General features: G+C 36.8%; 1 protein-coding gene across 1 annotated transcript in view; it reads left to right on the forward strand.

Moving 5' to 3' along the window:
* Nucleotides 1-3,521: 3,521 nt before the first annotated feature.
* Nucleotides 3,522-25,568, forward strand: part of tmtops2b (teleost multiple tissue opsin 2b) — a 30,676-nt gene continuing 8,629 nt past the window's right edge. The window contains exons 1-2 of the mRNA XM_055031683.1: nucleotides 3,522-4,368; nucleotides 14,393-14,718. Coding sequence (XP_054887658.1) covers nucleotides 4,002-4,368; nucleotides 14,393-14,718 — 693 coding nt within the window. The 5' untranslated portion in view covers nucleotides 3,522-4,001. The remainder of the gene's footprint in view (nucleotides 4,369-14,392; nucleotides 14,719-25,568) is intronic.

Consider the following 25,568-nt stretch of genomic DNA (forward strand, 5'->3'; position numbering starts at 1 on the left):
TCTTGATTTTATGAAGAATCCTTCTTTTTACAGGTATCTCCAGCTAGTCCCCAGAAGTTCTCAGAACCGAATCAGCCTCCTTCATTAGGTTGTTGGGCCTTTTTAAGTGTACGGCTCTGATGCTGCCACAACAAATGATGGCAGAAGAGATTGCTCTCTCAACAACAGACTCATGGAAACTCAACATTGTAAGGAATAAAGTCTCATATCTCTGCTTTTTGTCCTGTTGTTTGTAGTAATTCTCAATAAGTTTATGAGCCCCTTCAGTTGCTCTGCATTTAGTTATTTAGATTGACATTTTTATTGTTACATTAAAGGTGTCACGCTCCAGTCCTCAAGGGCCGCTATATTCTGCAGTTTTTAAATGTGCCACAGGTACAAAAAAACGCTGAAATGAAATGGTTTAATTACCTCCTCCTTGTGTAGATCAGTTCTCCAGAGTCTTGCTAATGACCTATTATTCTATTCAGGTGTGGTGCAGCAGAGGCACATCAAAAAGCTGCAGGATACTGGCCCTTGAGGACTGGAGTTTGACACCTGTGTGTCATTCCGCATTGTGTTTTCCCTCAATTTGTTTGATTTTCAGGTTTGTCAAGCTCCGTATGCATCACCATTTTGCTTGTTGTTGATTTCCTTTCTTGACACCAGTAGTTTGTGAAAGAAAATACTTTATTACTTGCCAACCTGCCTCTTGTGTGTGCTTGGCATTCAGACACATCCTTTCATGTTCATGTTCAATCACTGCATGTCATCACATGCCATACAGTTCAGAATTAGTATCTTAATGAATTAGCTCATTAAGATGCCTCAATGAACTAATTGAGGTATCTTAAAACAAGGAAAGTTCCGAAACATACAAGGGATTGGCCCTGCTTTAAATAGCATTCCTTAAAAATCACGATCTACAAGTATTTACCTCTATTTGACATCAAAACAAAATTGTGTTTCTCTTGTCCAAATCAATCACGCATTGTCTTCTTTCAGGTAGGAGATCATTGACTTGATAGGTGGTTTTAATCTCCCCTACTTCAATTACAACTCTGGGGTTTACCTGAAATACTCACCACAGCATTAGGATATACTATAAATATCACAAAAGTGCTTTTGCCATCTTGATCTTGGCTCCTAGCAGTGCAAGTTCTTCCATATCGATTCAGAAACCCTGCTATGGATCTTATCCATAACACAGGTGTAAACAACACATCCTGTGGTGTAAAGACAAAGCAGCGGTGCACTGCTGCTTCCTGCTTCTCATTTACCCAGGATATTCTGTGTTTCTAACCTGGTAGCTGCTGTGTATTTATCTGATTCATGCTAATCCATCTGACAGAGCAGTGCATATCCAGCATGTCTACCTCTCATCCAAGGACAGGTGGGAAAGTCCCCTGGAGGCCTTTGCATGTTGGCTGGAAATAACATTATTATGTACACATTTTGCATCTACCCATATTTCTTGTGTATTGTTTGTTTCGATTTGCAATATTCTGGCATACCTATTGGCCTTGTTTGTGTAACCTTCGCCGAAGTACGGTAGTCATCTTTTGTATCACAGCGTTCACAGTGTGATACATCACATTAAATACATTACTGAAAACACTAAGCATGTTTCAAATTTTGATTCAGAGTACTTTGGCAAAGAGAGTAACACTCTTGACAGAAGCTTTCTTCTTTTGGGAATCAAACCATAATATTTGAATAATTTACAGATGTCATGTGCCAAGGTCGCCAGAATTGTGTATCATTAACTAATTTTAAACTTATGAAGGTGAAACATGTTTGCTGAGGGGCTTTTCAGATTGTATCTGTCCATTCATTTTAGTTTTGGGGAAACTGCAGGAAAAGGGACACGGCATTGTTGAAACCTGCCTACATAAAAAGCAATATTGGTTTAACTCTGTAAAATATTATAGGAAGAAAGATATTTTAACTTACTTGAACTAGCAACAGCAATGAGCATGTAAATGATATAAATGCTTGTTTTTAAAAAGTAACTTCTTATTAAAAAGGCAATTGTACTTCAAAAGGTTTGCTTGTTCTGGGAAGATGATGAAAACAAGAAAGTTCATCCTTATCAAACATCACTCCCTCAGCAAACAGAGGGGACTTTACAAAACTAAAAATTAAATGTTGGAAGCAGTGAGACAACATAATTTCAAATGAAAGACATTCATAACCGTTTACACCAGATCATCTTTGACATGTTTAATGTAGTTATATAATTGCATACTGAGGTCCCTCAGGGATGATTTTTCTGAACAGCCCATCTGCCAGGGGAATTGGGCCATCTGACAGCTGTTAATGACCAGAATTAGCATAAAAACATACAAAATAAAGATTTGCCTTGCGCGCTGATATTATGACCCTGATATTATTACAATAAGAATGTATGCTGTGTGGCTACATTGACAGTATTTACAATTTTCTCGAGCAATCTTCACTTGGAAATGTTAAGCAGGAGTATCAGCATCAAAAAGTATTTACTGCTAAGTGGGGTCATGCCACTTCTCTTGTAAAGATATAATGCAAAGTCAAAACATTTCCATAATAAAACAAACATAGTGATTGAGAAACAAGTAGCATAGAGATGAAAACAAAGCATTCAAAGGATTCTCTGTCTTAGAGTTGTGTGGCTCGAGTTTGTGCACTTAGTATGCAGCTTTGATGAGAGTTGCACTGCTTGCTAATAAACGGGTACTTTCTAAAGAATAAACTTTATCTACCCAACAAAGCTGACAATGGCATTCTGACACAAACGTTTATAGCACATCATTCTGAGAGACATGAGAAACCAAACTCCAACTGAAGGTGAGAGCCAATAATGATCAGAAAAACAGTTTTTCTTTCATTTTTTACACTGAAAACCTTCAGACAAAAATAACCGGAGTAAATACAGCAAGTAGTTTAATTTATCAAGGGAAGAAGATGGCTGATCTACGTGCGTGTTAACATTATTTTCTTTCAGTTTTACCACCCTTAAAAGATACTGCACTGATCTGGGGCCATCAGTGAAAAACCTTTAAGGTTTGATCTGGTTTAACGAATTAAGTATGGCCTGGGGCAAAAAGGATGCTCTATTCAACAAACCTTGTCTTTTTTTGTCGTTTTCAGTACTTCTGCCCCTCTTGATCTACCGTAGGCTGTGATGTAAAACCTCAGGCATCTGCACTGCATCTTATTTTTTGTATTTTTTGCTGCTTCATCTTCTTGCCCCAGGCCTTTCAGCCAGTATTCACACCAGCTGATTGCGGTTTCTTTTTTTCTTTTCGAACTTTCTTTTCATTCGGATAATTCTTTTGCATGTGCTAAAGACATGCAAAAGAAACCAAAGCTGTCCTTTTTCCACCCCTTAACACATCAAAATTGAAAACCTTATAAATATAAATTAATTGAAATGTTTTCATTTTAAATGCGTGTATTCCGCGTTGAAACACGCGCCATAAAAACACACACGCGCCTCCCCAGTCGGCCAAAGCGCTCCAGTCGTTCGTGACGTCAGAGCAGCCGTGCCTTTAAAGCTGCTGGAAACCACTGCACGTTAATCCTGCTGGAGTCTGCACTGTGAGGACGGATTACAATCATCTCTAATGCACTTGAAGATGAAGCATTAATACAGTAGTATCCCGATTCATTTTAACCTGGCATGGCATAGACTTTTCTCTTTTTTTAACTGTAAGGTGAGGTTCATCTGCAGAAGCTGATCCGATCTCTGCGCGCTGCACACAGAAGGAGCGATGCATTGGGGTTAACAGGTGCTCCCGCTTTTTGTTTCGTCTTGGGAAGGAGTTTTTATTTTGGAGGTATGTGCGTTTTGAACTTTACACGAGGCTCTCGGGTTGTGCGAGCAAAATCAGCCCAGGGAAAAACTTGAGAAAACTATTGCTTCAAAAACAAACAAACAAACAAAACAAAACAAAAAAAAACTTTCAACGTATGAAATGAGTCGCAGGGTCGCTTTGTCCAGTGCGACCAAACTCCTCCAGATCAAAGACAGAGTTAGATGAATGGACCGCAGGATGTTTTCTGGTCAGGGTGCCGTGAATCACAGCTTCAACCAGAGCGGTGGCCTGGAGCCCGGCGACGCGTCTGCGGGCGCGGCGAAGCTCTCCCCGGCTGGCTTCGTCGTGCTCTCCGTCGTCCTGGGCTTCATCATGACTTTCGGCTTCCTGAACAACTTCATAGTGCTGCTGCTGTTCTGCAAATTCAAGAAGCTGCGCACGCCGGTGAACATGCTGCTGCTCAACATCAGCGTCAGCGACATGCTGGTGTGTTTGTTTGGCACCACGCTCAGCTTCGCCTCCAGCATCCGGGGAAAGTGGCTGCTGGGGCGCGGCGGCTGCAGCTGGTACGGCTTCATCAACTCCTGCTTCGGTACGTGTCTTCTTCTGCTCTCACAACCTCCAACAGAACATGTCCGACTCAATTTTGTTTTTTTCAATTTAATGCATTGATTCGACTTTTTTTTTAGTGTAACTTTTATTTATGACCAATGTATTTGGCATAAATCCTACATGAGGGACAAATGTAACGTCTTGTTGCAAGATACAAATGTCACAGGAGGAAGATGGGGACAGAGTAATATCTTTGTTAAAGAAATTCCCATTTAGATTTGGAATAGCTACAGTTTTTACATGTGTCTGCAGCATTTCTTAAACTATAACTTTGTGGTGCATTAAAAAAAAAAGGATGACTGATCTGACTTCACAATGAAATCTGCCTGTCTATAAAGCCCTGAAGCAAACAGTTGCTGCCCATATTTAGCAAAGGAGATATGGCTTTGGATAGTAATTGCATGGATGATCATATTTCAGCTGGTAGCAGTGATCAGCCTTAAACTATAACTTTGTGGTCAGGAAAAATATGTTCATTTATTTTTGAAAGTCTTAATTTAGTGGAATCCAGTACTTACTTTCAGCAGTGAAAGTAAGTACATTTCAACAAATGGTGTGAAGGAAGCTCAAGGAATTAGGACAAAGTGGATCTGTGAGGTTAACCAGGGAAAAACTTTGCTGGGCAACATAAAGATTGGAGCCTGGGTCAATGGAAAAATGCCATGTGTTGATAAATCCAGGTTTCACCCTGCTACAGAAGAAGCGAGGCAGAGGAAGTGATACACCCATCATACCTTCTGTACAAGCCTGAAGGGGAATTGCTGCTTGTTGCAGCCGGGCAGATCACAGACATATTCGTAGAGACAGTGCCATGTTATTAGGCACTGCTCTCTTCCTGGTTACCTTAATAGTTGAAGGATCTTTGTTTTCCACTCATTAACTATCTGTGTCTTTCATGATCATTTCACACATCTGAAATAAACTTTTGCAATTAAGGTAAACGTGTTGCCTTTCAGCCATCTGACTGGCAGCAACAGGTGGGGAAGTGAGAGTGCAGAAGTGGTCAATAGATAATTGCTCCATTCTGACCGTGAGCTGTCTCTCCATTTATACTTATTTTAACGTAAAGATTATAAACTAATTGAAATGAACAGAGCTTTTCAATAAGCTAACTATTTCAGTAAAGTTTGAAATGGCAGCAAATCTCTTAAATTGTCCAACCTAATTAGATGCTGCGCTGGAGGTATTTTTTTCTTGTTGTATAATCGGAACAGAGAGGCTGATGGAGATTTGAGGCACTAATGTTGTTTCTACTTGGGTAACAATGCAATTATAAAAACAATTACTTTAAATGTGGCACATTTGCTTTCATTCAGGGCCTGAAAGCGCTTGCTCAAATAATAGTTTCCAACAGTTTTACTTCAGAGCAAGATAGTTTTATTTACCACATTGTTTGCGCTGCGATGCACAAACTACAACTGTGACAGTTTGAGAATGGTGAAAAATTGCTTATTTAGTTATCAAGTAAAATGTCTGCTCAAATCTGCACTCGCTGTAGAAAAGTAAAATCCAGTTTTCACAAACTATTTCACCATCTTCAAGATCCACTTTCCCTTAAACACAAACACTAAGGTTAGTTTTTTTTTCTTATGAAACGCTGACAGGTCTCAGGGAGGTGTGTGTTTTGATGCCGATGCTGGGATTGCCGAGCCTGTGGCTGAAGGCTTTTTGTGTATCTGTCCAGAAGGTGGTGTGACAGAGTAACAAATTGGATTCTCCAGTAACCGCTTCTGGAAATATTAGATAAGACTGCTGAGCTCATTTGCATTCTTGTTCACTGCATATTGCAGGGATACAAGCTGAACAGCTGATATCAATATGAAGTCCCTGGAGACTGGGCCATTAAGTGGGAGTGAACAAATAAACCCGACCCGAACAGCTTTAACATTAATTCACATTAAAAGCCCAAAAACTAATTTGTTTTTAACAATTACTAGAAGATCCTTGGGTTCAGAGCATCACTTACCTGAAGAGCTTCAAAATGGACTTTTCCTTTTGCTTGATTTGACCAGAACCGACAGGCAAACAGTTACAGGTCATCACAGTGAGCCAGTAATAATGTCCCTGGATGTTAAATGTAAAAGCAAAGTTCTTCATAAGAATATTACCTGCCATTTCTACAAATTTGACCTCTTTTACTTCTCATTCTGCTACTTTAAATGATAGGCAAGTGAGCTGCAAGTGAAAGACCAAATGTCACTCTAAAATATTGCAAATAGATTCCATTAGCTGCTAAGTACAAGAGGCCACACGGACAAAGCGTGATTTTCAAAGCTTTCATAATTTGCTGTCAGGCTTCAGATAATTTCTGGTTTTCCACTTTCAATAATGTCAAGAGTGTCAAAAACCGACTCAAATGGCTTGTTAGTTTTGCTCCTTTAGCTGATATACAGTGGCTTGCAAAAGTACCTTTTTGAACCTTTTTGCATTTTGACTCATTATGGCCACAAACCTCATTGTAAATTATTTGGAGTTTATGCATCTTTGCTGCGTCAAAGGAAAATGGCAAATTGGGTCTGGCATTTTCATGGGCAATAATATCAGATTAGGGTCACATTCACCTGCTGTGTGAACGCAGCTTATCCTAGCAGGTTTGCTGCTGTGCCGTTCGCTTTTCTTGTTGAAGTGATTGATTGAATGCAGCTCTGTGACTTGTTCAAGCTTGAAATGTTGTTTCGTTAGCTAACTCTGCTTTTATCCTTTCTAAAACTTCGACCCTGAATGATCTGCTCTGTTTCTTGGCCTTCATGATGCCATTTGTTCTCTTATCTTCTCTAATAAACTTCTGAGGCTTTCACAAAACTGCTGGATCTATTCTAAAATTTAATTATTTACAGGTGGACTCTGTTTGCTGGTTGGGTTATTTATCAAACGATTTATGTGCTCTGACTTTTTATTCTCAGACTCTTTCTCCTAAATAAAGTGACAATCTGAAGTTAAAGGGTTTTGTTAAATACGGGCAAATTTGAAAAAGTCCACTTCAATCGTTTTTTCTATAATTTTATGGACATTTTTAGTTTTCAGACATTGACAGCTGGCACAGGGAATTGTTTCTTTGTACAGTCTAATTTTTTGTCATTAAACTGGAATTTACATGTTTTTTTTTGGTTTTTCATGCTTGAGATGCAAAAACATTTTTCATTACTCTGTTTTTGTACACGTTTGCCATTTTTCCTAGTTCTAAATTATTTTATGTAATAATTTTGTATATGATTTAATTAGAATAAATTTCTTTTATTAGCAAATGTTCAAAAAACATTTAATAGCCCATCATTGTTAAGACAACTTTTTTTAGGAAGATCTAGAGCAAAAATATCTCTGTGGATGATAAAGGTTGCTCATCTCAGTTGTTTGCAGAAATCCAACAAAACGTTTGGTTTAACATGACAAATTCTTAAACAATTCTCTGCATACAAAAGACTTGAAAAGGTTTATTGAGACAAGTACATTTTCTCACATGATAATCAAAATGTCTCTAATTTCTCTGCTCGTTCAGAGCAGTTTTGAACTTAGTCTTATTTGTTTCTATATTCATGTTTGTTTGCTTTCTTATCATTTCACAGTGGGGATTTTGGTGAAGCATTATGATAATTTCACATCCGAAAGCCTTGAATATTTCATGCTGTGTTAAAAATGAGCAGGTGTTTGGACTTCATTTTCCCTGGGGCTTCTGTTCTGTGCTGAAGGCACATTATTTTTGCATGAACGAAGTTTGATCCAGTGCCATTCTGAATTCTCCTGTATCTGCTGCTGTGCCAATTAATTCCCTTGTTGGGACAGCAGTACACAATAATTTACAGTTTTTGTGGGTGCCAATCAAATATACTGTATTTTCCGGACAATAAGTTGCTCCGGAGTACAAGTCGCACCAGCCATAAGATGCATAATAAAGCAGGAAAAGACATATATAAATAAGTTGTATTTTTGGTGGAATTTTTTTTTATAAATTCCAACACCAAGAACAGACATGCCATCTTGAAATGCTATTTAAAATAAAAATAGAATAGAGGCAAGAATAGGCTGAATAATTGTATGGTATGCTAACTTTACATAACGCAATACAAACTCAGAAGTGGATGGTATGATAGCATAACATATTAAGAGTTATTCAGATAACTATAGCTTTACTAACATGTTTACCAAACCATTCGTGTCTCTCCAAATCACTAAATCTTCATCTTCTGTGTTGCTTGTAAACAACTCCGCTAACTCCGGAGGTAGCTTCTACCACACATTATCGACACAGGCCTACAGCGCCCTCTTGCGGATTAGTGTGAAAAGTCGCTCCGGAGTATAAGTCGCATCCCTGGCCAAAAAAACTTCGACTTATAGTCTGGAAAATACAGGAATAAATATTAACTTTTGCTTTTACTTCAGATAAGATTGCCAGGAGAGTAACCAGAGAACCATAATCAAAGATTAATTTGCATTAAGTTGCAATGTCACGAATGATCATGTGCTCCGAGACTCCAGCAGGCTTGATTCCAACAGGAATAAAAATCAAACAAGGCACACAAAGGATCTCATCTATTCTCCCGAGGAACAGAAAAGATACAGACATCTGACATCTTTTCCAACACCTGTGTCATATCTCATCTTCTGTGCAATCACCTTTTCAACGCGTTTACCTTTTGCTTTTCTATATGGAACCAAATGCCAGGAGCCGGCCTGAGCAGGATGACTCATGCTCATCTGCTCTCAGTGTTTATGTTTTGACTTTTACCTTGTACGTGTGAGATTCCTGTCTACCTGTTGCCAGCTTCCACAGCATGCCAGTCTGCTGATAGTGTTCGTTTCAAGTAAGCATGTTTTTTTTTTTTTAAATGACTCAGTCTTCTTTGTAACTTGGCCTTGCGTTTGCACGTCTCTCAGCATGGTCTGTCGCTATAGGGAATCTTAACATTGCCAAATGTTGAAAGAACAGATTTGCACCTGTAAATATACTGTTTTATTGTGATTTATGTTATGTATATACTATCTTTTACTGAGGTCGATCAATCCGGGTGTTTTTTTCTCGATTAAAAGCTTTTATTTTTATAGAAAGGGTCTCTTCATGTTCTTCTTGTTGAATAGAGCTCGTTCAGTTCCTTGTTGCACAGGCTCAAACATCCTGGGTGTAGGGTGTTCATCTGCTTTCAGTCTGCTGGTTATTTAGAGCAACAAACAGATTGAGTTGTTTCTGTGACATACTGCATGCCCTCAGTAATTGTATTCTTGTTTTATTTTTCATCTCTTATCTTATGTTTCCTGTGGCCTGTACTGGGAAGAAGCCTCAGTTTTTCACTGCGTCATCATATCTTTGCTGCATCTGGCTTTTTTTTTTGACTCTGTCAGGCTAAGCGGTCTCATGATGAAAGTGAACTCCGGCTTTCTTCTGAGTACAACCCGATCAGTTTGGGACTGATCATAGATTAAGGTAAACCACACACCCCCCTGAACTTATTCCCTTTTAAATACCACAGGTACTGTGGTACTAATATTTGGACAATAACATGAATTGACTCATCAAGAAGTTACCCATTCTACACTGCGCCACTTTGCAGTTTACGTTTGACATCTGTACGTAACCTGTTCAGTACAGATTAATTGTGTGTTAACCCAGGTCAGCGTGACACGATGTTGGTTAATTGCATTTACTCAAAAGGCAATTTGTAATTTTGTCCTGACATAATTCACATTATGTCAATAAGCAATAGATAGGTCTTGTAATTGGTGCAACTGACTGGAGCACTTCTTCTGCCAGCCACGAATTTGGCCCCAGGCAAAGAGCCACATACAGAAAACTGATAAACACTGTCAGACTGAACGGTCTCGTGATGAAAGTCAGCTCTGGTTTTCCTTTCAGTACATCACAATCAATTCCCTATTCCCTATATTTTTTGCCAGTAGAAATAGGAAACTTAAAATACGATAACTTCCACGCAAAAAGCTGAGTGAACATTTGCATTGTGTAAAATAAAAGAATTAAGGACAAAGAATGTTGCTCTTAATCCTATTGCTATTATGAATTTCAATAAATGTTTGGTCTTTGCTTTTCTGGCATGTAATTTACCTTTTGTGTTATGTTTTTAATTTAAATCCTGGCACAGTTAAATGCTACAGAGAACTGATAAAAAGCTAATTAAATGAAGCATTTAATTGCTAACGTAGGTACATCTACAATGTCAGGCAACTACAGAAAGTAAAACTGCTTCAGCAACAAGAGAAGGCAAAACAAACTTTTTTACCTGAAAGTAATGTTGCTATATAAACCCTAGAGCTTATTTTTTTTACAGAAATGGTTGTAGAATAAATGAAGTAGCAAGACGGAAGACAAGGATATAATATACATACTGCATAGCAAAACGACAGCAGCACATCTGCTATTAAGAAGTTAACTCCGTTCATATTGAATACCTGAGGAAATTCATTCTGTGTCCTTCAGCTCTTAGCCACAGACTTTCCAACTGAGTTTAGCCTTCTATTAATCAAGCTTTCAAAGCAGTCTTGCTCATATTTTGCATAATATCAAGGTTGAATATAATGCAATGCAGTGTTAAGATAGACGTTCCCTTTTCTGGTATTTTCTCCCTTATTTGCCTGACCCGTTTGTTTATTTGCTTAGTTTTTCCTCTCATTTAACTGGCTTTGTCAGCCTGCACAGGACAATAACTCTGTGCAACTTTGTGAACTTATGCAATATATAGTTCAGCTTATCGGCAAGATCATTTGCAAAACATGTATCAAACCTGTATTTGAAGCTTGTTTTGTCAAGTCTGAACGGTAGACATGTTTTAGATCACAAAACACAATGTAGTAAATGAGGAAATATTTTGGAGCATACAGTGCAAAAGAAAAATAAAACACTATTTTAGAGGGAATTTAGATTTTACGTCTGCAAAATGGCATTAGACCACAAATATGTCAATGGCATTTTTGTAAATATATAAATGGAAAAAGAAAATCCATTCCCATCACGGATGAGCACGGCGGGATTATTTATACAGGTGAGCAGATAGACTGAACACTGTGGGCGGCTTTGCTTTAGATGTGTAGCTTTACTGACTAACACCAGAAAATAAATTTCATATCATCCCGGTGGCAACAAATAGGTGGCGAAGCGCGTCGTGGCGGTACACAGCAGGTATATAAGTTTATGTGTGTGACGAATGCAGGAGTCAAATCTCGTCGCCATCATGAACACAAGAGCTACAAATGTCTGGGCAAGGTGAGAGTTAATCTGTTAAACTGACTGAAGATGAATACATAAACTAAAAACTGGAGGATAGATGTTTTTCATAAGCGTATTTGTGAGCCTGCCTCTTGATTATTGAATTGAATAATTTCAGATATTTGTATAACTTTTCTTCAGGTGAACTTATAAAATGAGCTGTTATTGTTAGTTTAATTTTCTGATCTAGTTAAAGTGATGATTTTTATAATCACTGACAGATAATTGTATTAAAGACCACAATATTTGGATAGCATTTCTTGTGTTTTGCTGGGTTGGCCTTGCAACGCACTTGGTTTTTGTCAAGGCTTCTTTTTTTTTTTTTTTTTAACCAGGATAAGCCAGAGAGGAAACCTGTCCCTGACTCCATAACCTCACAACTTACAAAGACAGGAAGAGATGAAGTACGTGCCCTGTTGTGTTCACTGGTAGCCGTAAAGAAGACACACTGAAATGTTCTTGCGGCTCTTTTCTCAACAGTGATTTTCTTATTGGTAGTCTATGTTTAAGGCCAGCTTCGTGAGTAAAGTGAAGAAAATATTTCTTGTATTGTCCTTGCTTTCATTTACAAAACATTGTCTTAATTGTATGATGGCTAAGTGACAAATTAAAATATTGTAACATCATAGCCATTAAGGATTTAATCATGGAAAACAAGCTCAACAGATGGTATAGCACATCGGTCCTGTGATTAACGGTGCCTCACAGCACCGTTAATCACAGATGCTTTAATCCACACTGGCAATATGACTACTGTGTGTTTGGTTACAAGGCAAATATCCTTTCACATATATACAAAGGTTCTACAAAAAGGTTTTGAAAACGTCTTTTGACTTGGCTGACTGATGAGAAAGAAAAACTTTGTAAATCCAGAAACTGAACATGTGCTACTGCCCTGTGAGAACTGCTTCTCCATTTGCATGCTGCATGAAAGCCAGCGGCGAGCCGTAGTGTTGGGGGTTTTATTTCTAATCTGGCACAAACCAAAAGCAGATGTTTCTAATAAAAGGGAAATTACTCCCCAGCTGAAGGCGTACAGGTAGAATAACCAAAATCACAAACATACAATGACATAAATTTTGGAAATAAACTGAAATTGGTATTATTATTATTATTATTATTATCATTATCATGAGAACAGAAAATGCTCCAGGAAATAAATATAAGCAAGAAAGGAAATGAGTTAAAAGCTTTTTTCATTTTCTTTTGCTATAGACAGCATTTTAATAACTTCCAGACTGTTTAGGAAAAGAGGCAATTCCTCAATGGAAATCCTTGTTACGTGCTTCATGTACCATGAAAGTCTCCCCTGGCTGTGTTGTAACTCAGTACTTCAGAACCTTAAATGAAAACTCCTGCTTTTTTTCTTAAACAACTTGCTAAAGGCGGCATGAATATCTGATATTAATCTTTATTCTACTTGACATGAATCCCACTAGTCTTACCCAGAAACCAGAGAAGTACCAGGCACTGGACGTGTACAGATCTTGTCTCTGTGCCCACCCTCTTTTTCCATGGGGTGTGCATCTTAGAAACCTTTGGGAATGACAGCTAAGCTGAGAGCTGCTACAACTTGTTACGGGCAGAACAAAGAGGGAAAAGCACAAGAAGGAGAGAGACTTTCTCTGGGTTCTTTTCCTATTATCTGTGATTAAAGGTCCTTGTCAGACTTTTCTGTTGAAGCCTCTCACCATACAGTGACCTCTGCCATCTGACTTATGAAAAATGTTCAGTCACATAACAGCAGATCAGATCCTGATGGCAGCAACTTGTTGCCTTTAGGCATCTAGAAAGAAAGAAGACTGGAAAGAAAGCCGGTGAGCAAACTGAGAATCAGAATTGGGGAAGAAAAGGGATTACAGTGACTTTGAACTTGGCGTGGTTGTTGGTCTGATCTACTTTTCATTGAAGAGTTCAAAGTGCCTTATGTAGTAAAAACATAATAAGAAGACATGCAATTAACAATCTACAAACATTACATTTTGACAAATGCCATCACCAAAACTGTCAAAACACATCGAACATATTCAACATATTCAAAAGCAACTCCAATCTTTATTTAATGCAACTACTCAGCTGGTTTTTCCATTTTCTGAAAATGTTTTCCAGATTTGTGGTACTTAGATTCTGAATGCTGCTTCTCCTCGTTTGGTTCTGGTTCTGGGGATGCAGAGCAGAGCAGAACCAGAAGCGCTATACAAGTATTGGCCATTTACCATTTTTATCATTTGCACTTTTCCTTTTTACTCAAACTCGTACATCAAAAACAGAAATGTTTGAGATGTGTGAGAGCAATGCATGAATTTCAGAAAACCTGGACAAGAACAAAGCGGTTGGTGGTCAGAGTGCCTGTCAGAGAATCGAGTTTGAAAAGAATATCATCCTAAATCAGCGCATGTGGAAATGATGAACCAGGTTTAATTTATTGCTCAGTGAGCAATCATTAAGTCAAGCAGCAGTGAAGGCTTTGCTGCACCTCAGAGTGCTAGGAATGAAGGAGTCAGCTGATGGTTGAGAGGAGCTCTTCATTTAATCACCTGTCATAAGAATTATTTTGGTTGCTGCTAAAGTCTCTAATTAGTTATTGTTCGCCACAGATCTGGAGGAGTAGTGATGTCTGGGCGCTAGATTCTTTGTGACTAAATTCTTAGGGGAAAATTAGTGAAGCCGAAGGCCATCTAAAAAAGAAAAAAATCAACATGACAAAAACTTTCAAAGTATTTGTTGGAATGTTTGTTACCTCCAACCCACTCTCAGTACCTCACACCTTCACTTCTTTGTTTTTGCTCCCCAGGTATCGTATCCCTCATCTCTCTGGTGATCCTCTCATACGACCGCTACAGCACTCTGACTGTTTACAACAAGCGCGGACCAGACTACCGTAAGCCCCTGCTTGCTGTCGGGGGCTCTTGGCTTTACTCCTTGTTTTGGACAGTGCCTCCTCTGGTTGGCTGGAGCAGCTACGGCTTAGAGGGGGCTGGAACGAGCTGCTCCGTCTCCTGGACCGCTAAGACCGCTGAGTCACATGCCTACATCATCTGCCTGTTTATCTTCTGCCTGGGTCTGCCCATCCTCGTGATGATCTACTGCTACAGCCGCCTGCTCTGGGCAGTGAAACAGGTACAGTGGCGCTCGGTATTCACGTGTGTTTGTTTGTAGAGGAACAATTTTGGCACGTCATTCTACAATGTTGAAGACAAAATTACAAACAGTTGCTCAAAATGTTTTCAGCTCCCCACAGCAACTTTATCCTGCTACGATTTCTGGTGAAGGGTTCAAACATCATCAATTATTTTACTACATTTAAGCATATTGTCCCACAACTATTTTTAACATCTCAATCTTTTTATCTTTCAGGTTTTTATTTGTTTCTTTTTGATCAATCCATAGTTTTGCATCAGTTATTCTAAATATATGCCTTTACCAAAGATTAACACTAACTTTGGGAAAGGCAAAGCCTTTCCCAAATTACAGTCTCAATTAGTTAAGAGAAAAATAATATGAGATATTTCCTGAAGTCACTTTTGGAAATATTCATGTATATCTTTTGTAAAATGATACAAATATGTTCACTTCTTCTGCAAATATACTCTGTCCTTTAACAATACGGCATCAAATAGTCTCTTTTTGTTACAGTTCACAAGATTAGAGCATGCAGGGCGAACTTTAGCCATTTGGCCATGACTGGTCAACCTGACACAAAATCATCCTGATTTTGGATTTGGATCCTTGTCCTATTAAAAGATACAATAGTGAACATATTAGTTTTTTGTTTTATTGCTGTAAAGACCACAGGATTTTATTTGGATGTCAAAAAACCTCTGGATGAAAAATGGGTCTAAAGCATCATAGATCCTAATCTGTCTTGCGGTGCTTCTCTCCAAATTGACCTTTTGCTTCAGCCAGCTGGAGTTTGTGTTGCCAAACAGTAAAATTTTAGTCTGTCATTATGCTAAAGTCAAAGGATTGCTTTGTAAACTCCTTATCCATATCCAGCTCACCCATACTTGTTCAAACTTTGACTCTGAATTTCAATTGTTTCATATGTACCTTCTCTTATAGCTATTTTCTGATTTATTCAGATCTGCATATACCAGTCTCAGTAGTCAAAGATACTCTGATCGACATTAAAAAGGTAAATATAAATTGGAAATTTCTTCAGTGGGAGATTGACTGGAGTTCAAATCCAGAACTTAAGACCTTTGCTGCACTTGTTCCCCATTCTCTCTGCCTATTTTCTGCCTGATTGCTGTCAATAAAGACCTTTAGTGCCTCAAAATCCTTGGGGACAAAAGAAAAAGGTTCAGTTCTATTTATTTTGTAAAAATTGTTACCATAAGATTTTGAAAACAAAATTTAAATGGGAGAGTTTTTTATGCTCATAATCAAGGTGAGATTTTATAAAATATTTTCATGTTACTGCTGCAATAAAAGATTCAATTTGTGATTTATGATTTTCTTTTTAAGCAGCAATTCTTGACCAGTCTTAGTTGGATAGAAATGAGAAAAATGTTAAAACTTTTATTGATAAAGTTTGGCTAAAAACCTGCATGTACTAAAGATTCAAAATACTGTAAATACAAGACATGCCCTTGAAGCACCTTCTAGTGTTGACCTCAATGCTTTGCTATGAGTTTGGGAAAAAACATACATTTGCCCCTTCAAATGCACATTCTCATACAAAACACATTGTTGTTTTCAGTGTCCAATTTAACTGCATTTCAGTGGATTTTACCTTCAGTCAGTGGAGATATAGCACGTATAAGTCTTGTTGCACCATTTTCAGTCTATTATGTTCATGTGTTGTGTTCTTTGGTTGCTACATACCAATAACTGGGATTAGGTCATCCTAGTTGAAAGAGAAGATATTTCTGTCTTGTGTTTTGCATTCCCTGGTCACTGACTTGTAGACTGGAATTTCATTCTTCTATTTTTATCCACATTGAGGAAGGAGGGCTGTTGGTGCATGTAAACCTTAAAATGTGTCCAGAAATGTCCAGCGCTGACCGATGTCCATATTTGTTACCCTGTATCCAGAGTCTGCCAGGTTGACACCTCACCATGCATTGAAATGTTATTTTGCTTACTACCTTGGCTGAGTTAGCATTGAGAAAGCTGTTTGCTGTAAGATGCAACAAGCCCTGGGAAACAGAGAGAAAAAACAAGCAGGCTTACAGAAACCTGACGACAATGCCATTAAGTTGAGCTGTATTATGCTGCGTAATAGGAAAACCATCTTAAGCAGCTTAGCGGAAAGCTTTATGCCTGCATCCATTTTTTGAGATGAAATCTCTTCATCCGAAGGCAAAACTTCATATAAAGAGACAGAGGGAAGTGCTGTAGGTAACTGCATCAGTGAACTGGAAACTTCCGGGCGAGGTTGTAATCTTCTTGTGTTTGTGTATCCATAGATAACTGAAAATAAACACATTTCCCTGCCAAATATGGGTGTGCATTCAAGAAAGGAATCGGTTTCATTGTGTTTGTGTTGATGTGACACTTTGGGAAATTGTTGTGTATTAAAGCACCATAATACATCATTTTATTGCATATTTATTCATTTTTGACATACTTTATTGCCCTCTTAATATGGAAATAAAGAGCTAAAAGTGTCTCCTTCCCCCTGGCTAGAAAACTTCTACTTACAGGTCTTGTATGTGTGTCTTTCTATGTGAGGACACAAATTCAAAACTAATAAGTAAAGTCATCTTGTACTGCATAGAGCTGGTGTTGGACATTATCACTCGAGTGAGCCTCTGCCACGTCTGGCTAGGAGTGGCTTTGTGTTGCACGTCATGTCACCATGGGAATGCATCTTTAGAAGAGTGCAAAAAAAACACCATTAATATTTAAAAATTTAAAATAAGAGTTTGAGTCGCTCTTCATGAGTATGAGGATCACATTAGACACTTGTAACATCTGTTTTCAGCTTTTCATAAGGTCATAATATTCTTCTATATTGACTCTGGAGTAAGGATGGGATTCAAGAATGTATTTTTCTTCATTTTGATTCACATCAAAACTATGTTGCAGAATTTGATCTGCTGGAATTAGACTTTTCTCCACCTCATCCTCCTCTGTTTTCTGTGGAGTTCCTCAAGGATCCATCTTGTGACTTATCTTATTCAAACTGCACTTGATTTTTTGGGAGGTTTTTTCATCCGTAATATTTTGTATCATGTTTTTTATGCATTTTGTGCATGCTCCTTAGTCCAAATGACACATTACCTATTTTTCATTAATTTATTCATTGGCTGTGCTCACTTATCCTTGCAAGGTAATAGAATAGGTGGTGCTTGTCTCAAGCAGTGAGACGTGGGATTCATTATGGACAGATTACCAGTCCATCACCAGACAACAGAGACAAAAAATGCATTTTAATTAGCCAAACATGTATATTTGGAGTGTGAAAAAAGCTGGAGCACCTGAAACGTGCACATTCCATGTAGGAAGACTGGGATTCGAACCCAGGACCTTCTTACTGCACGTGAAGGACAGCTGCAGGATCACTCGAAAACATTTTGATAAATCTCAAATTCTTGCCTCAACACTAATTTCCATTTACACTAGGAGTGTTTTTGATTGGAAATGTAACTTTTCTCAAGATGAATTAACTGGACCTTTATTTCAGAGAGCAGGAAAAAGTTGCAGGGGGATTATCAATGGCCTGCCCTTCTGACAAAGCCTAAACCACCCAGGCTTGTTGAGAGTTGTGGAGTTGCTTTAATCCATTCTGGACCTTAGAGTGACCTCACCGTATCAATAAGCAGCTTTCACAAAGTGCCTACTAACTCAAGAAATCTGCACGGGTTTCATTAGATGAAGTACATTCTCTTAACTCATTACATTTATTGTCTCTGTCTTTGAGCCGTCATTTCGCTAATGTCGAGTGAAATAAAGAAATGCATTTGAATTTGTTTCACGGGGATTTATACCTTCTGTCACAATAATCACACACAAATGGGTGGAAATGGCAGTAAAAGCAAACAAGGATTAATTTTTCATGCTTGATGATAATTCAGTTTGAAGTCATTTATCTCTTGTTTTAATGCTGAATGTCTTTAATGAACTTTATAAACAAGGACAATTACAACAAATTCATCAGCAGGAAGTGGAAAAGCAGCACATGGAAAAACATGCATACAGATGAATTCAGCTAAAGCTCAAAATCCAAAATTAACTCAATTTTGTGATCCAGTCTTTCTTACTTTTGTATTTAAGTCATTCTTCTATAATAAAGGTCCAAATATGGAAATTATGGAAATAAGATTAATAATTTTTAAATTTGCATGTTTTTAAATTATGTTGTGCTTTGATTACATCCAGTCATGGTAAAATGGCCAAGTCAGTGAACCAGTTGGCTGGCTAATTTTGAAAATAGATTAGAGTTGTTTTGTCATAAATTGTTGCTTTACCAGAGAGAATTGAGAAACTGCGCATCAGCAACCCTGAAGGTTGAGATTTTCAAAAAATTCCTTTAAAAAATTCCTTAATGTCGATCACATCTTGTTTCAATCTGGTTGAAAGAAGATTTATGGGCAATTTCAAAAATACATTTTTTTCAGTCTTCATCTTTTCGACCTGGATTTGTATGTTTTTTTTTTCGTTGAATCCGTTCCTCGCTGTGCTGAACAATTGCTATGAGCTGTTTGTGATGACATGCTGTCTATTACGTTTTTCATGAAACATGGCAGTGTGTTTTCTTTCCAGAGGTCTTGATGTTCCTTCAGGTGCAACTTTTCCAAACTAAGCTATACAGCCGCATTCTTTTGAGACAGAAAAAAAAAGCGCTTTCTCATAGCAACTGTTCCAAACAAGAAAGATTTGTTGTGTGCTTCAGTTTGTTAGGAGGATTTCCAACTTCTAAAATCATTCTCATAGTAGAAAGGACAGTTTGGCTCATAACCCAAACTCTTACTAATAATCATTTTATTCAAGTAAATTTGATCACCACCACCTGACTTCTACTTTTCTTATCAAATTTTCTTTTTTTCTACTTTGACTTTCTTTAAAAGTGAAGCTCAAGTGATACAAGAAAAAAAGTTCTGATCATTTATATTCTGATCAGGGAAAGCTATCAGGAAAAGTGGCACTTAGAGGAAAGCGGACGTGTATCATGAGACCACAGGGAGCATTTCTGGAGATAAAGAACATCATGAATATGGTAATCTCACGATAATCTTTAAACGCTCAGATTACTTAGTTCTTGGATGAACACAAATTTTAATACTGCCATGATTCTCAACCCATGATCAAGTACTACTAGTAGTACTCAGATGCCTTTAGTGATACTTATAGTAAAACCTGTTATTTACAAGGCAAATTAGACGTAATCTGTCACTTATAAAAGCCAAACAGATGGTAGTCAAGGACATTGAGACACAATCCTACTGGGAGTGAAGTGAGGAATATTTTAGGAACATTGAGGTAGAACCAAAAGCAGAAAACTGAATTGAAAACTTTGTTTTTAATGATTTTACATTTAATTATTAGCTCTGAAGTTGAAAATCAGATCTAAGAAAACATCCACCCAATCGAAGCGTCTTCTAGGCAAATGTTGAAAAAGGATTTGCCAAATTCTGCACTCAAAGATCAGACTAGTTACCATTAGTTAAAGCTTTAGCAGCCAATACTTTGGATTTAAATATAAAATAAGATTTACAAATATTAATTGAGCATATGTTGATGTGCTTTAATTAAATAAAAACTCTCAGAAGAGCAAATGACATCTTTATCAAGGGAGTTTTTCATTAACATTTAATTCTCATTAAATGTTAATGAATTGAAAAGATCCAACTCCTGCTATACTAGAAATTTTTGATTATATTGATAGGTCTATAGTTACTGATTGTTATTAAAAGCTTGAGAATCATTTCATTGATAGCAACATAGTTGCTATCATACACAAATGGTTTCATTGTAGCAAAAAAAATTATCCTTTGACAATGACTCTTTTTATAGTGTTATTTTTTATTTTAGTGTTATTTTTTTTTATTTTGTCAAAAGCTGGAGCCTCAATTCTCAAGTTTTTCCTGCCCTGGTTAATAATTAAATTATTAAATTAATCATGCACTACTAGAGCAACATAAACTCCACTGCGACACAGGTCAAATATTATTATATTATTTATTAGAAAATCTGAAATGGGCACATTCTGAATTCGCTTTAAGGTTTTCTGCAAGATGGAAAGGATTAGACAATGTTTCAAATATAAATGCTACCACATACATTTTTTGTGTGACTGTGATAAAAAATTAAAATGTCTTTTAACTTTGAAGCTTCTGGGGGGGAAAAAAAACAACTTTTAAATCGAAACTGAGAGCAGCTTAAATTTTTATTAAATCTCACAGCAGTTCTTTAATGGTCTCCCTTTCATACTGGAGTATTACTAGCCTTTTGATGTTAAAAATCAGGCTCCTAATTGACACACACACACACATGCACGCACACACACACACATATCTATTGTATACAAAAATCACTTACATCCATATATATACATATCATGAGGATTAATAAGCAGCAGCAGAATAAAGAACCGAGGGCGAGAGCCAAATTGGTCGCAATGTGACTTCTCAAAATTGGGACTCTGTTTCTTTAAGAAGCTCCTGCTCTTTTCGACTCTCTGCCTTCAGTGTGTGATCACAACAATACTTATTCATTGTGCTTTTCACAATAGTTCTTGAAAAAACAATGGGAGTTTCAAGGATTTCTCAAACATGCATGAAAGAATCAAAGCAAGACTCCAGATATGTTTTTAATGAGAGAATAAGATTTCTAACACAATGTAAAGCTCAAAAGACAATTTTACATGACCCTCGCCTTCTAAACCCTCTCCCCTTCTTTAATAAACAGAATGAATAGGTAGAAACTATTTTTAGCCATTTGTTATTTGAAAATTGTTAGAGCAAACCAGGTTTTACCTGATCACAGTGCTCTCTCATCTAATGAACCAGGAAATATAAAATATCAGTATTCTACAAGAGTAATTTTGTAGTTTCACTTAAAAGCTCATTATATGACTCTCAAAATTTAAAAAAATGATTTCACTTACAAGAAAAGTTGCATGGAAATATAAATCTTGGGAAACATTTTAGTGCAGTTCCACAACTTTCTTTCCTAATGAAGTAATTTTTAACCTTGGACTGGGTGAACATAATCATCTCCCTTCATTCTTGTTTTATTCTTTTAATAAAAACTTGTGAAGAAACAGGATAAGACAGATGTAATTACACCTGGCAAAATATTTGGCAATTAACTGGAAAACAATTCAATAAACTCAACTGAACTGAGAACAAACAGAGGAATTGATTCTTTGTCATTTCTAGTTGCTGATGATTAGTTAGTCCACATATGTTGCAATGAATAGACTTTTCTAGATCATACTTACTTTACAAAATGTGACTTTTCTCATATTCTTGCTTGAAATTTAGCTTAGCACACTGTATTCATAACCTTGAAAGTCTCTTTTCTTTTAAAAAATGTATCATTACTTTTAAAGGAACTAAAACTTACTACCATAAACTGTGACTTAAATTACTTAATAGTTTGTTGTTTACGACATATGTATGCTTTTCCACGTAAGCCCAGAAGAGGGTCTGAACTTAAGTGGACAATTATGTGAGACTCATACTACCAGAGATGAGTCCTTTTAATTTTGAGCCAAATTAATTCTGACATACTAAAATATGTCTGAGCTGTTGGAAGGAAATGGTTTGTTGTGGGATAAACTTTCACCAGAAAATATCCAGGAAATCACCTGACTTTTCTTTTGGAACACCTGGCCTAGCTGAACTTCGCCAATGCAACACCAGTTTGGACTTTGTTCTTATCCTGATCCATCCACCATGTTGGAAGAAACCGGGAGTCCTCAGACTACCTGACCTTTACCTCTCTGGCCAGGCTTCATTGGACCGTTTTAAATAGTTTTAGTTGAAAAGCAGATTTCTTAGAGATACACATGTGCATTTGCAACTTTTGAATCAGTTTTCTACCACCTTAATATGTAGTCCATCCCATAACATTTATGTAACGTCATTTTACATTGAGCTTAAGTTTAATTTTATTTTATTTTATTAAGTATCAAAAACATAATGCAACAGAACATCATGCGTTATATTAAACAATTACCATAATTTTGGATTTTCATGAGTTGCAAGCCATTGTCATCAAAATGCACATAATTAAACACACCTACTCTTTCTGAACTGAATATCTGAAGAAAATTAACCTTTAGGATATTTTCAAATTTATTGATAATCACCTGTGGTCTCATAGCACAATTATCTTTGTTTTCTGCATCTGTGTAGTTTGCCACTATCCTCCTTCATTCACAAATATTAGCACGTATTCATTATGATGATATTTGTCCACTAACCTTCTTCATGTTAGCATATTTTGATTCTATTTAATACATATTTAATTACCTTCTTATCATCTTGTTTTATGAATCATCTTCAATTGTATAGGTGGTATTACTAATCATATTTTAGAAACAATTCAGCCTGTTTCCATTGTGCTTCAATAAAAAAATAAATAAATAAAAAAACACTCACAAAGTAATTGTCTTTTGTATCATTATAAAACAGCTTCTAAGGTTAGGTATTGTTGTTCTCATTTTGGAGCTTTATTGCCTCACAATGTTCCCAGGTGAGTGGGGGAAACAGTAATGCTTCCTATCTCTGGGATAACATTCAACAAAGGATACTTCTGACCCTCAAAATTGGCTGTGTGCCTGAAAGATATAATTGCTTTGCACCCAGGCATGATTGTTTTAAAAAAACATGGAGGGGAGGCGACATTTCCAGCTCCCTCTGAAACAGTAGTATGCAGCTACTCTAAGTTGCATCAAATTATACAACAGGAAAAGTCTTTGCCACAATTGGCGCCCACCTTCTTTTGGCTCAGGATGAAATGAATCCCTGGAGGTTTTTGAAAAAGCTCTAAACCATCTAAAATGAATTTGTGAGAAAGCCCAGGGCTTTTTTTTTTCAATAATTTTTTTAAAATCAATTATCAAAAACATAATGCAACAGAACATCATGCATTATATTAAGCCTCTTGTTATGTTTGTTTCTAAGGTACAGCAATAATATTCCTGGGTCAGTTTGTCCCAGCGACTGTTTAATCATGCAAAAAATTCCTCCAAAACATTTTTGTATCTGATTATTAGCTTCACTGCTAACCATTTCAATCAATATTTGTGCAGTGATGTTGTTTTTATTTCTCACAAATGTCAATGATGAAAATTTACTCCTTTAGACATAAAAAATTTAATTAAAATTTTTTTATTTCCACTGAAAAACAACTACAAACAAAAAAACCCCAATAATTTTTTTGAAATTATTTGTAAAAAAAATAAATGTTATTTTACATTTTGATTTTTTTGTTCAATGGCTGATCTTTATAATTGAACTTGAGACACATATACTGTTTTGGGTCAAATTGACCCGCTGATTTAAATCAAGACAAATGAGTCATGCAGAGAGTATTTATGTTGCCTGCCCACTCAGTGAGGTTTAAATTTGACCACAGGAACCTACATATGTCTAAAACAAATAGAATTGGACATTTTTAAAAATCTTTTATCATTTAACCCTTCAACTTGAACTTAAAGAAATGTGCCTACTCTTTTTGAACTGAATAAGTGAAGAAAAATCACTTTTAAGAAACTTTAGTTTCTTAAAAGTCAAACCATAATTGTGGTTGTCTGACTGAATTGTCCGAGGATCTGAGATGGAAAAATCTGCCCACTTTGCTTGTCCTCATACCAATTTAATCTCTGGACATAATAAGATGTCCAGAGATTAAAAGAGAACCAAAATGTGTTTAAAGATGTTCATCTGATGTTTCGATGGCAGAACCTTTTGTGTAAACTATTCCAGAGGCATTCAGACACTTTGGCGCATTCCTCACACCAAGTCCAACATTTGCACAACAGCTGGTGCCTTTCTCAACACAAGTGTGTCACTTGCTCAATGGACAATGCTCAACACTCCTCAAAAGCGAGTATTTATGTCAAAGAAAGTGTCGGCATCATCAAAATGTAAAGTCATGGCGCCATTGTTTAGAATCAAGACAGTGAAATGGCTTTCACAGAGTGGTTGTTCACTCTGTTTTCTGATGCAAAATAATTAAATCATGGAGACCAAACCATGAAAATGTTCGAGACGGTGCTATACTCTATCCACACAGTCACACAAAATCTACAGTGAAGTTACTCATTACTGTATTTAGTGAGGTAAATAACTATAAGACACTGAATACATAAACTTTGCAGTTCTACTGCATTCTATGCTATTTGCAGTTATTTCTTCACATAATTGCACAACAGAAAAATGCAGACTTACTTACAAAAACCATAAGAAACATCTTTTAGATTGACGTCAGTTTTTACTGAGGTCAGCAGTGGATTGTGTGGAAGCGTTTGATGCATGTCTGCAAAGATTCCAGTTTGTTGGCAGGAATGAAAAACTGCTGCTTGTGATGTTTGAAAAGCACTAAATGTTATGGAGGTTGAGCTGTAATTTATGAAGGTTTAATTTCTGATTAGATAAATACAACAGCGCAATTGGGAAACAATGCGCTGTTGCACAAACCACGAATATTTATTTTTTAAAAGCATTTTGTACATTTTGAAAATGGATGTTTTTATTTTTTCAACATTTTTTTATCCATATTATTTCAAGTGAAATCACGTTTTACTTTACTGAGATTTTAAATATTGGACATTTAGTGATAGATGAAAAAATGGTTATTTCAGTCTGAATAAAATTAAACTTTTAATTATTGACAAACATTCAGCTGAAGAAACTCACAGCCCAACTTGGATCACTGGTAATGATCCCTCATGTAAAGTAGATGTCATGCAATTAAATTATCATATTTAATTAAGAATAACAAGATATTTACATAAAATTAAAAAAGCTGGAGATAGCAGCTGCAAACAGAGATTGGAGAGTGGTTTTGTC

The sequence above is a fragment of the Poeciliopsis prolifica genome, unplaced genomic scaffold (genome assembly GCF_027474105.1).
Source record: "Poeciliopsis prolifica strain line A6 unplaced genomic scaffold, Auburn_PproV2 SCAFFOLD007, whole genome shotgun sequence".
Taxonomy (NCBI): Eukaryota; Metazoa; Chordata; class Actinopteri; order Cyprinodontiformes; family Poeciliidae; genus Poeciliopsis; species Poeciliopsis prolifica.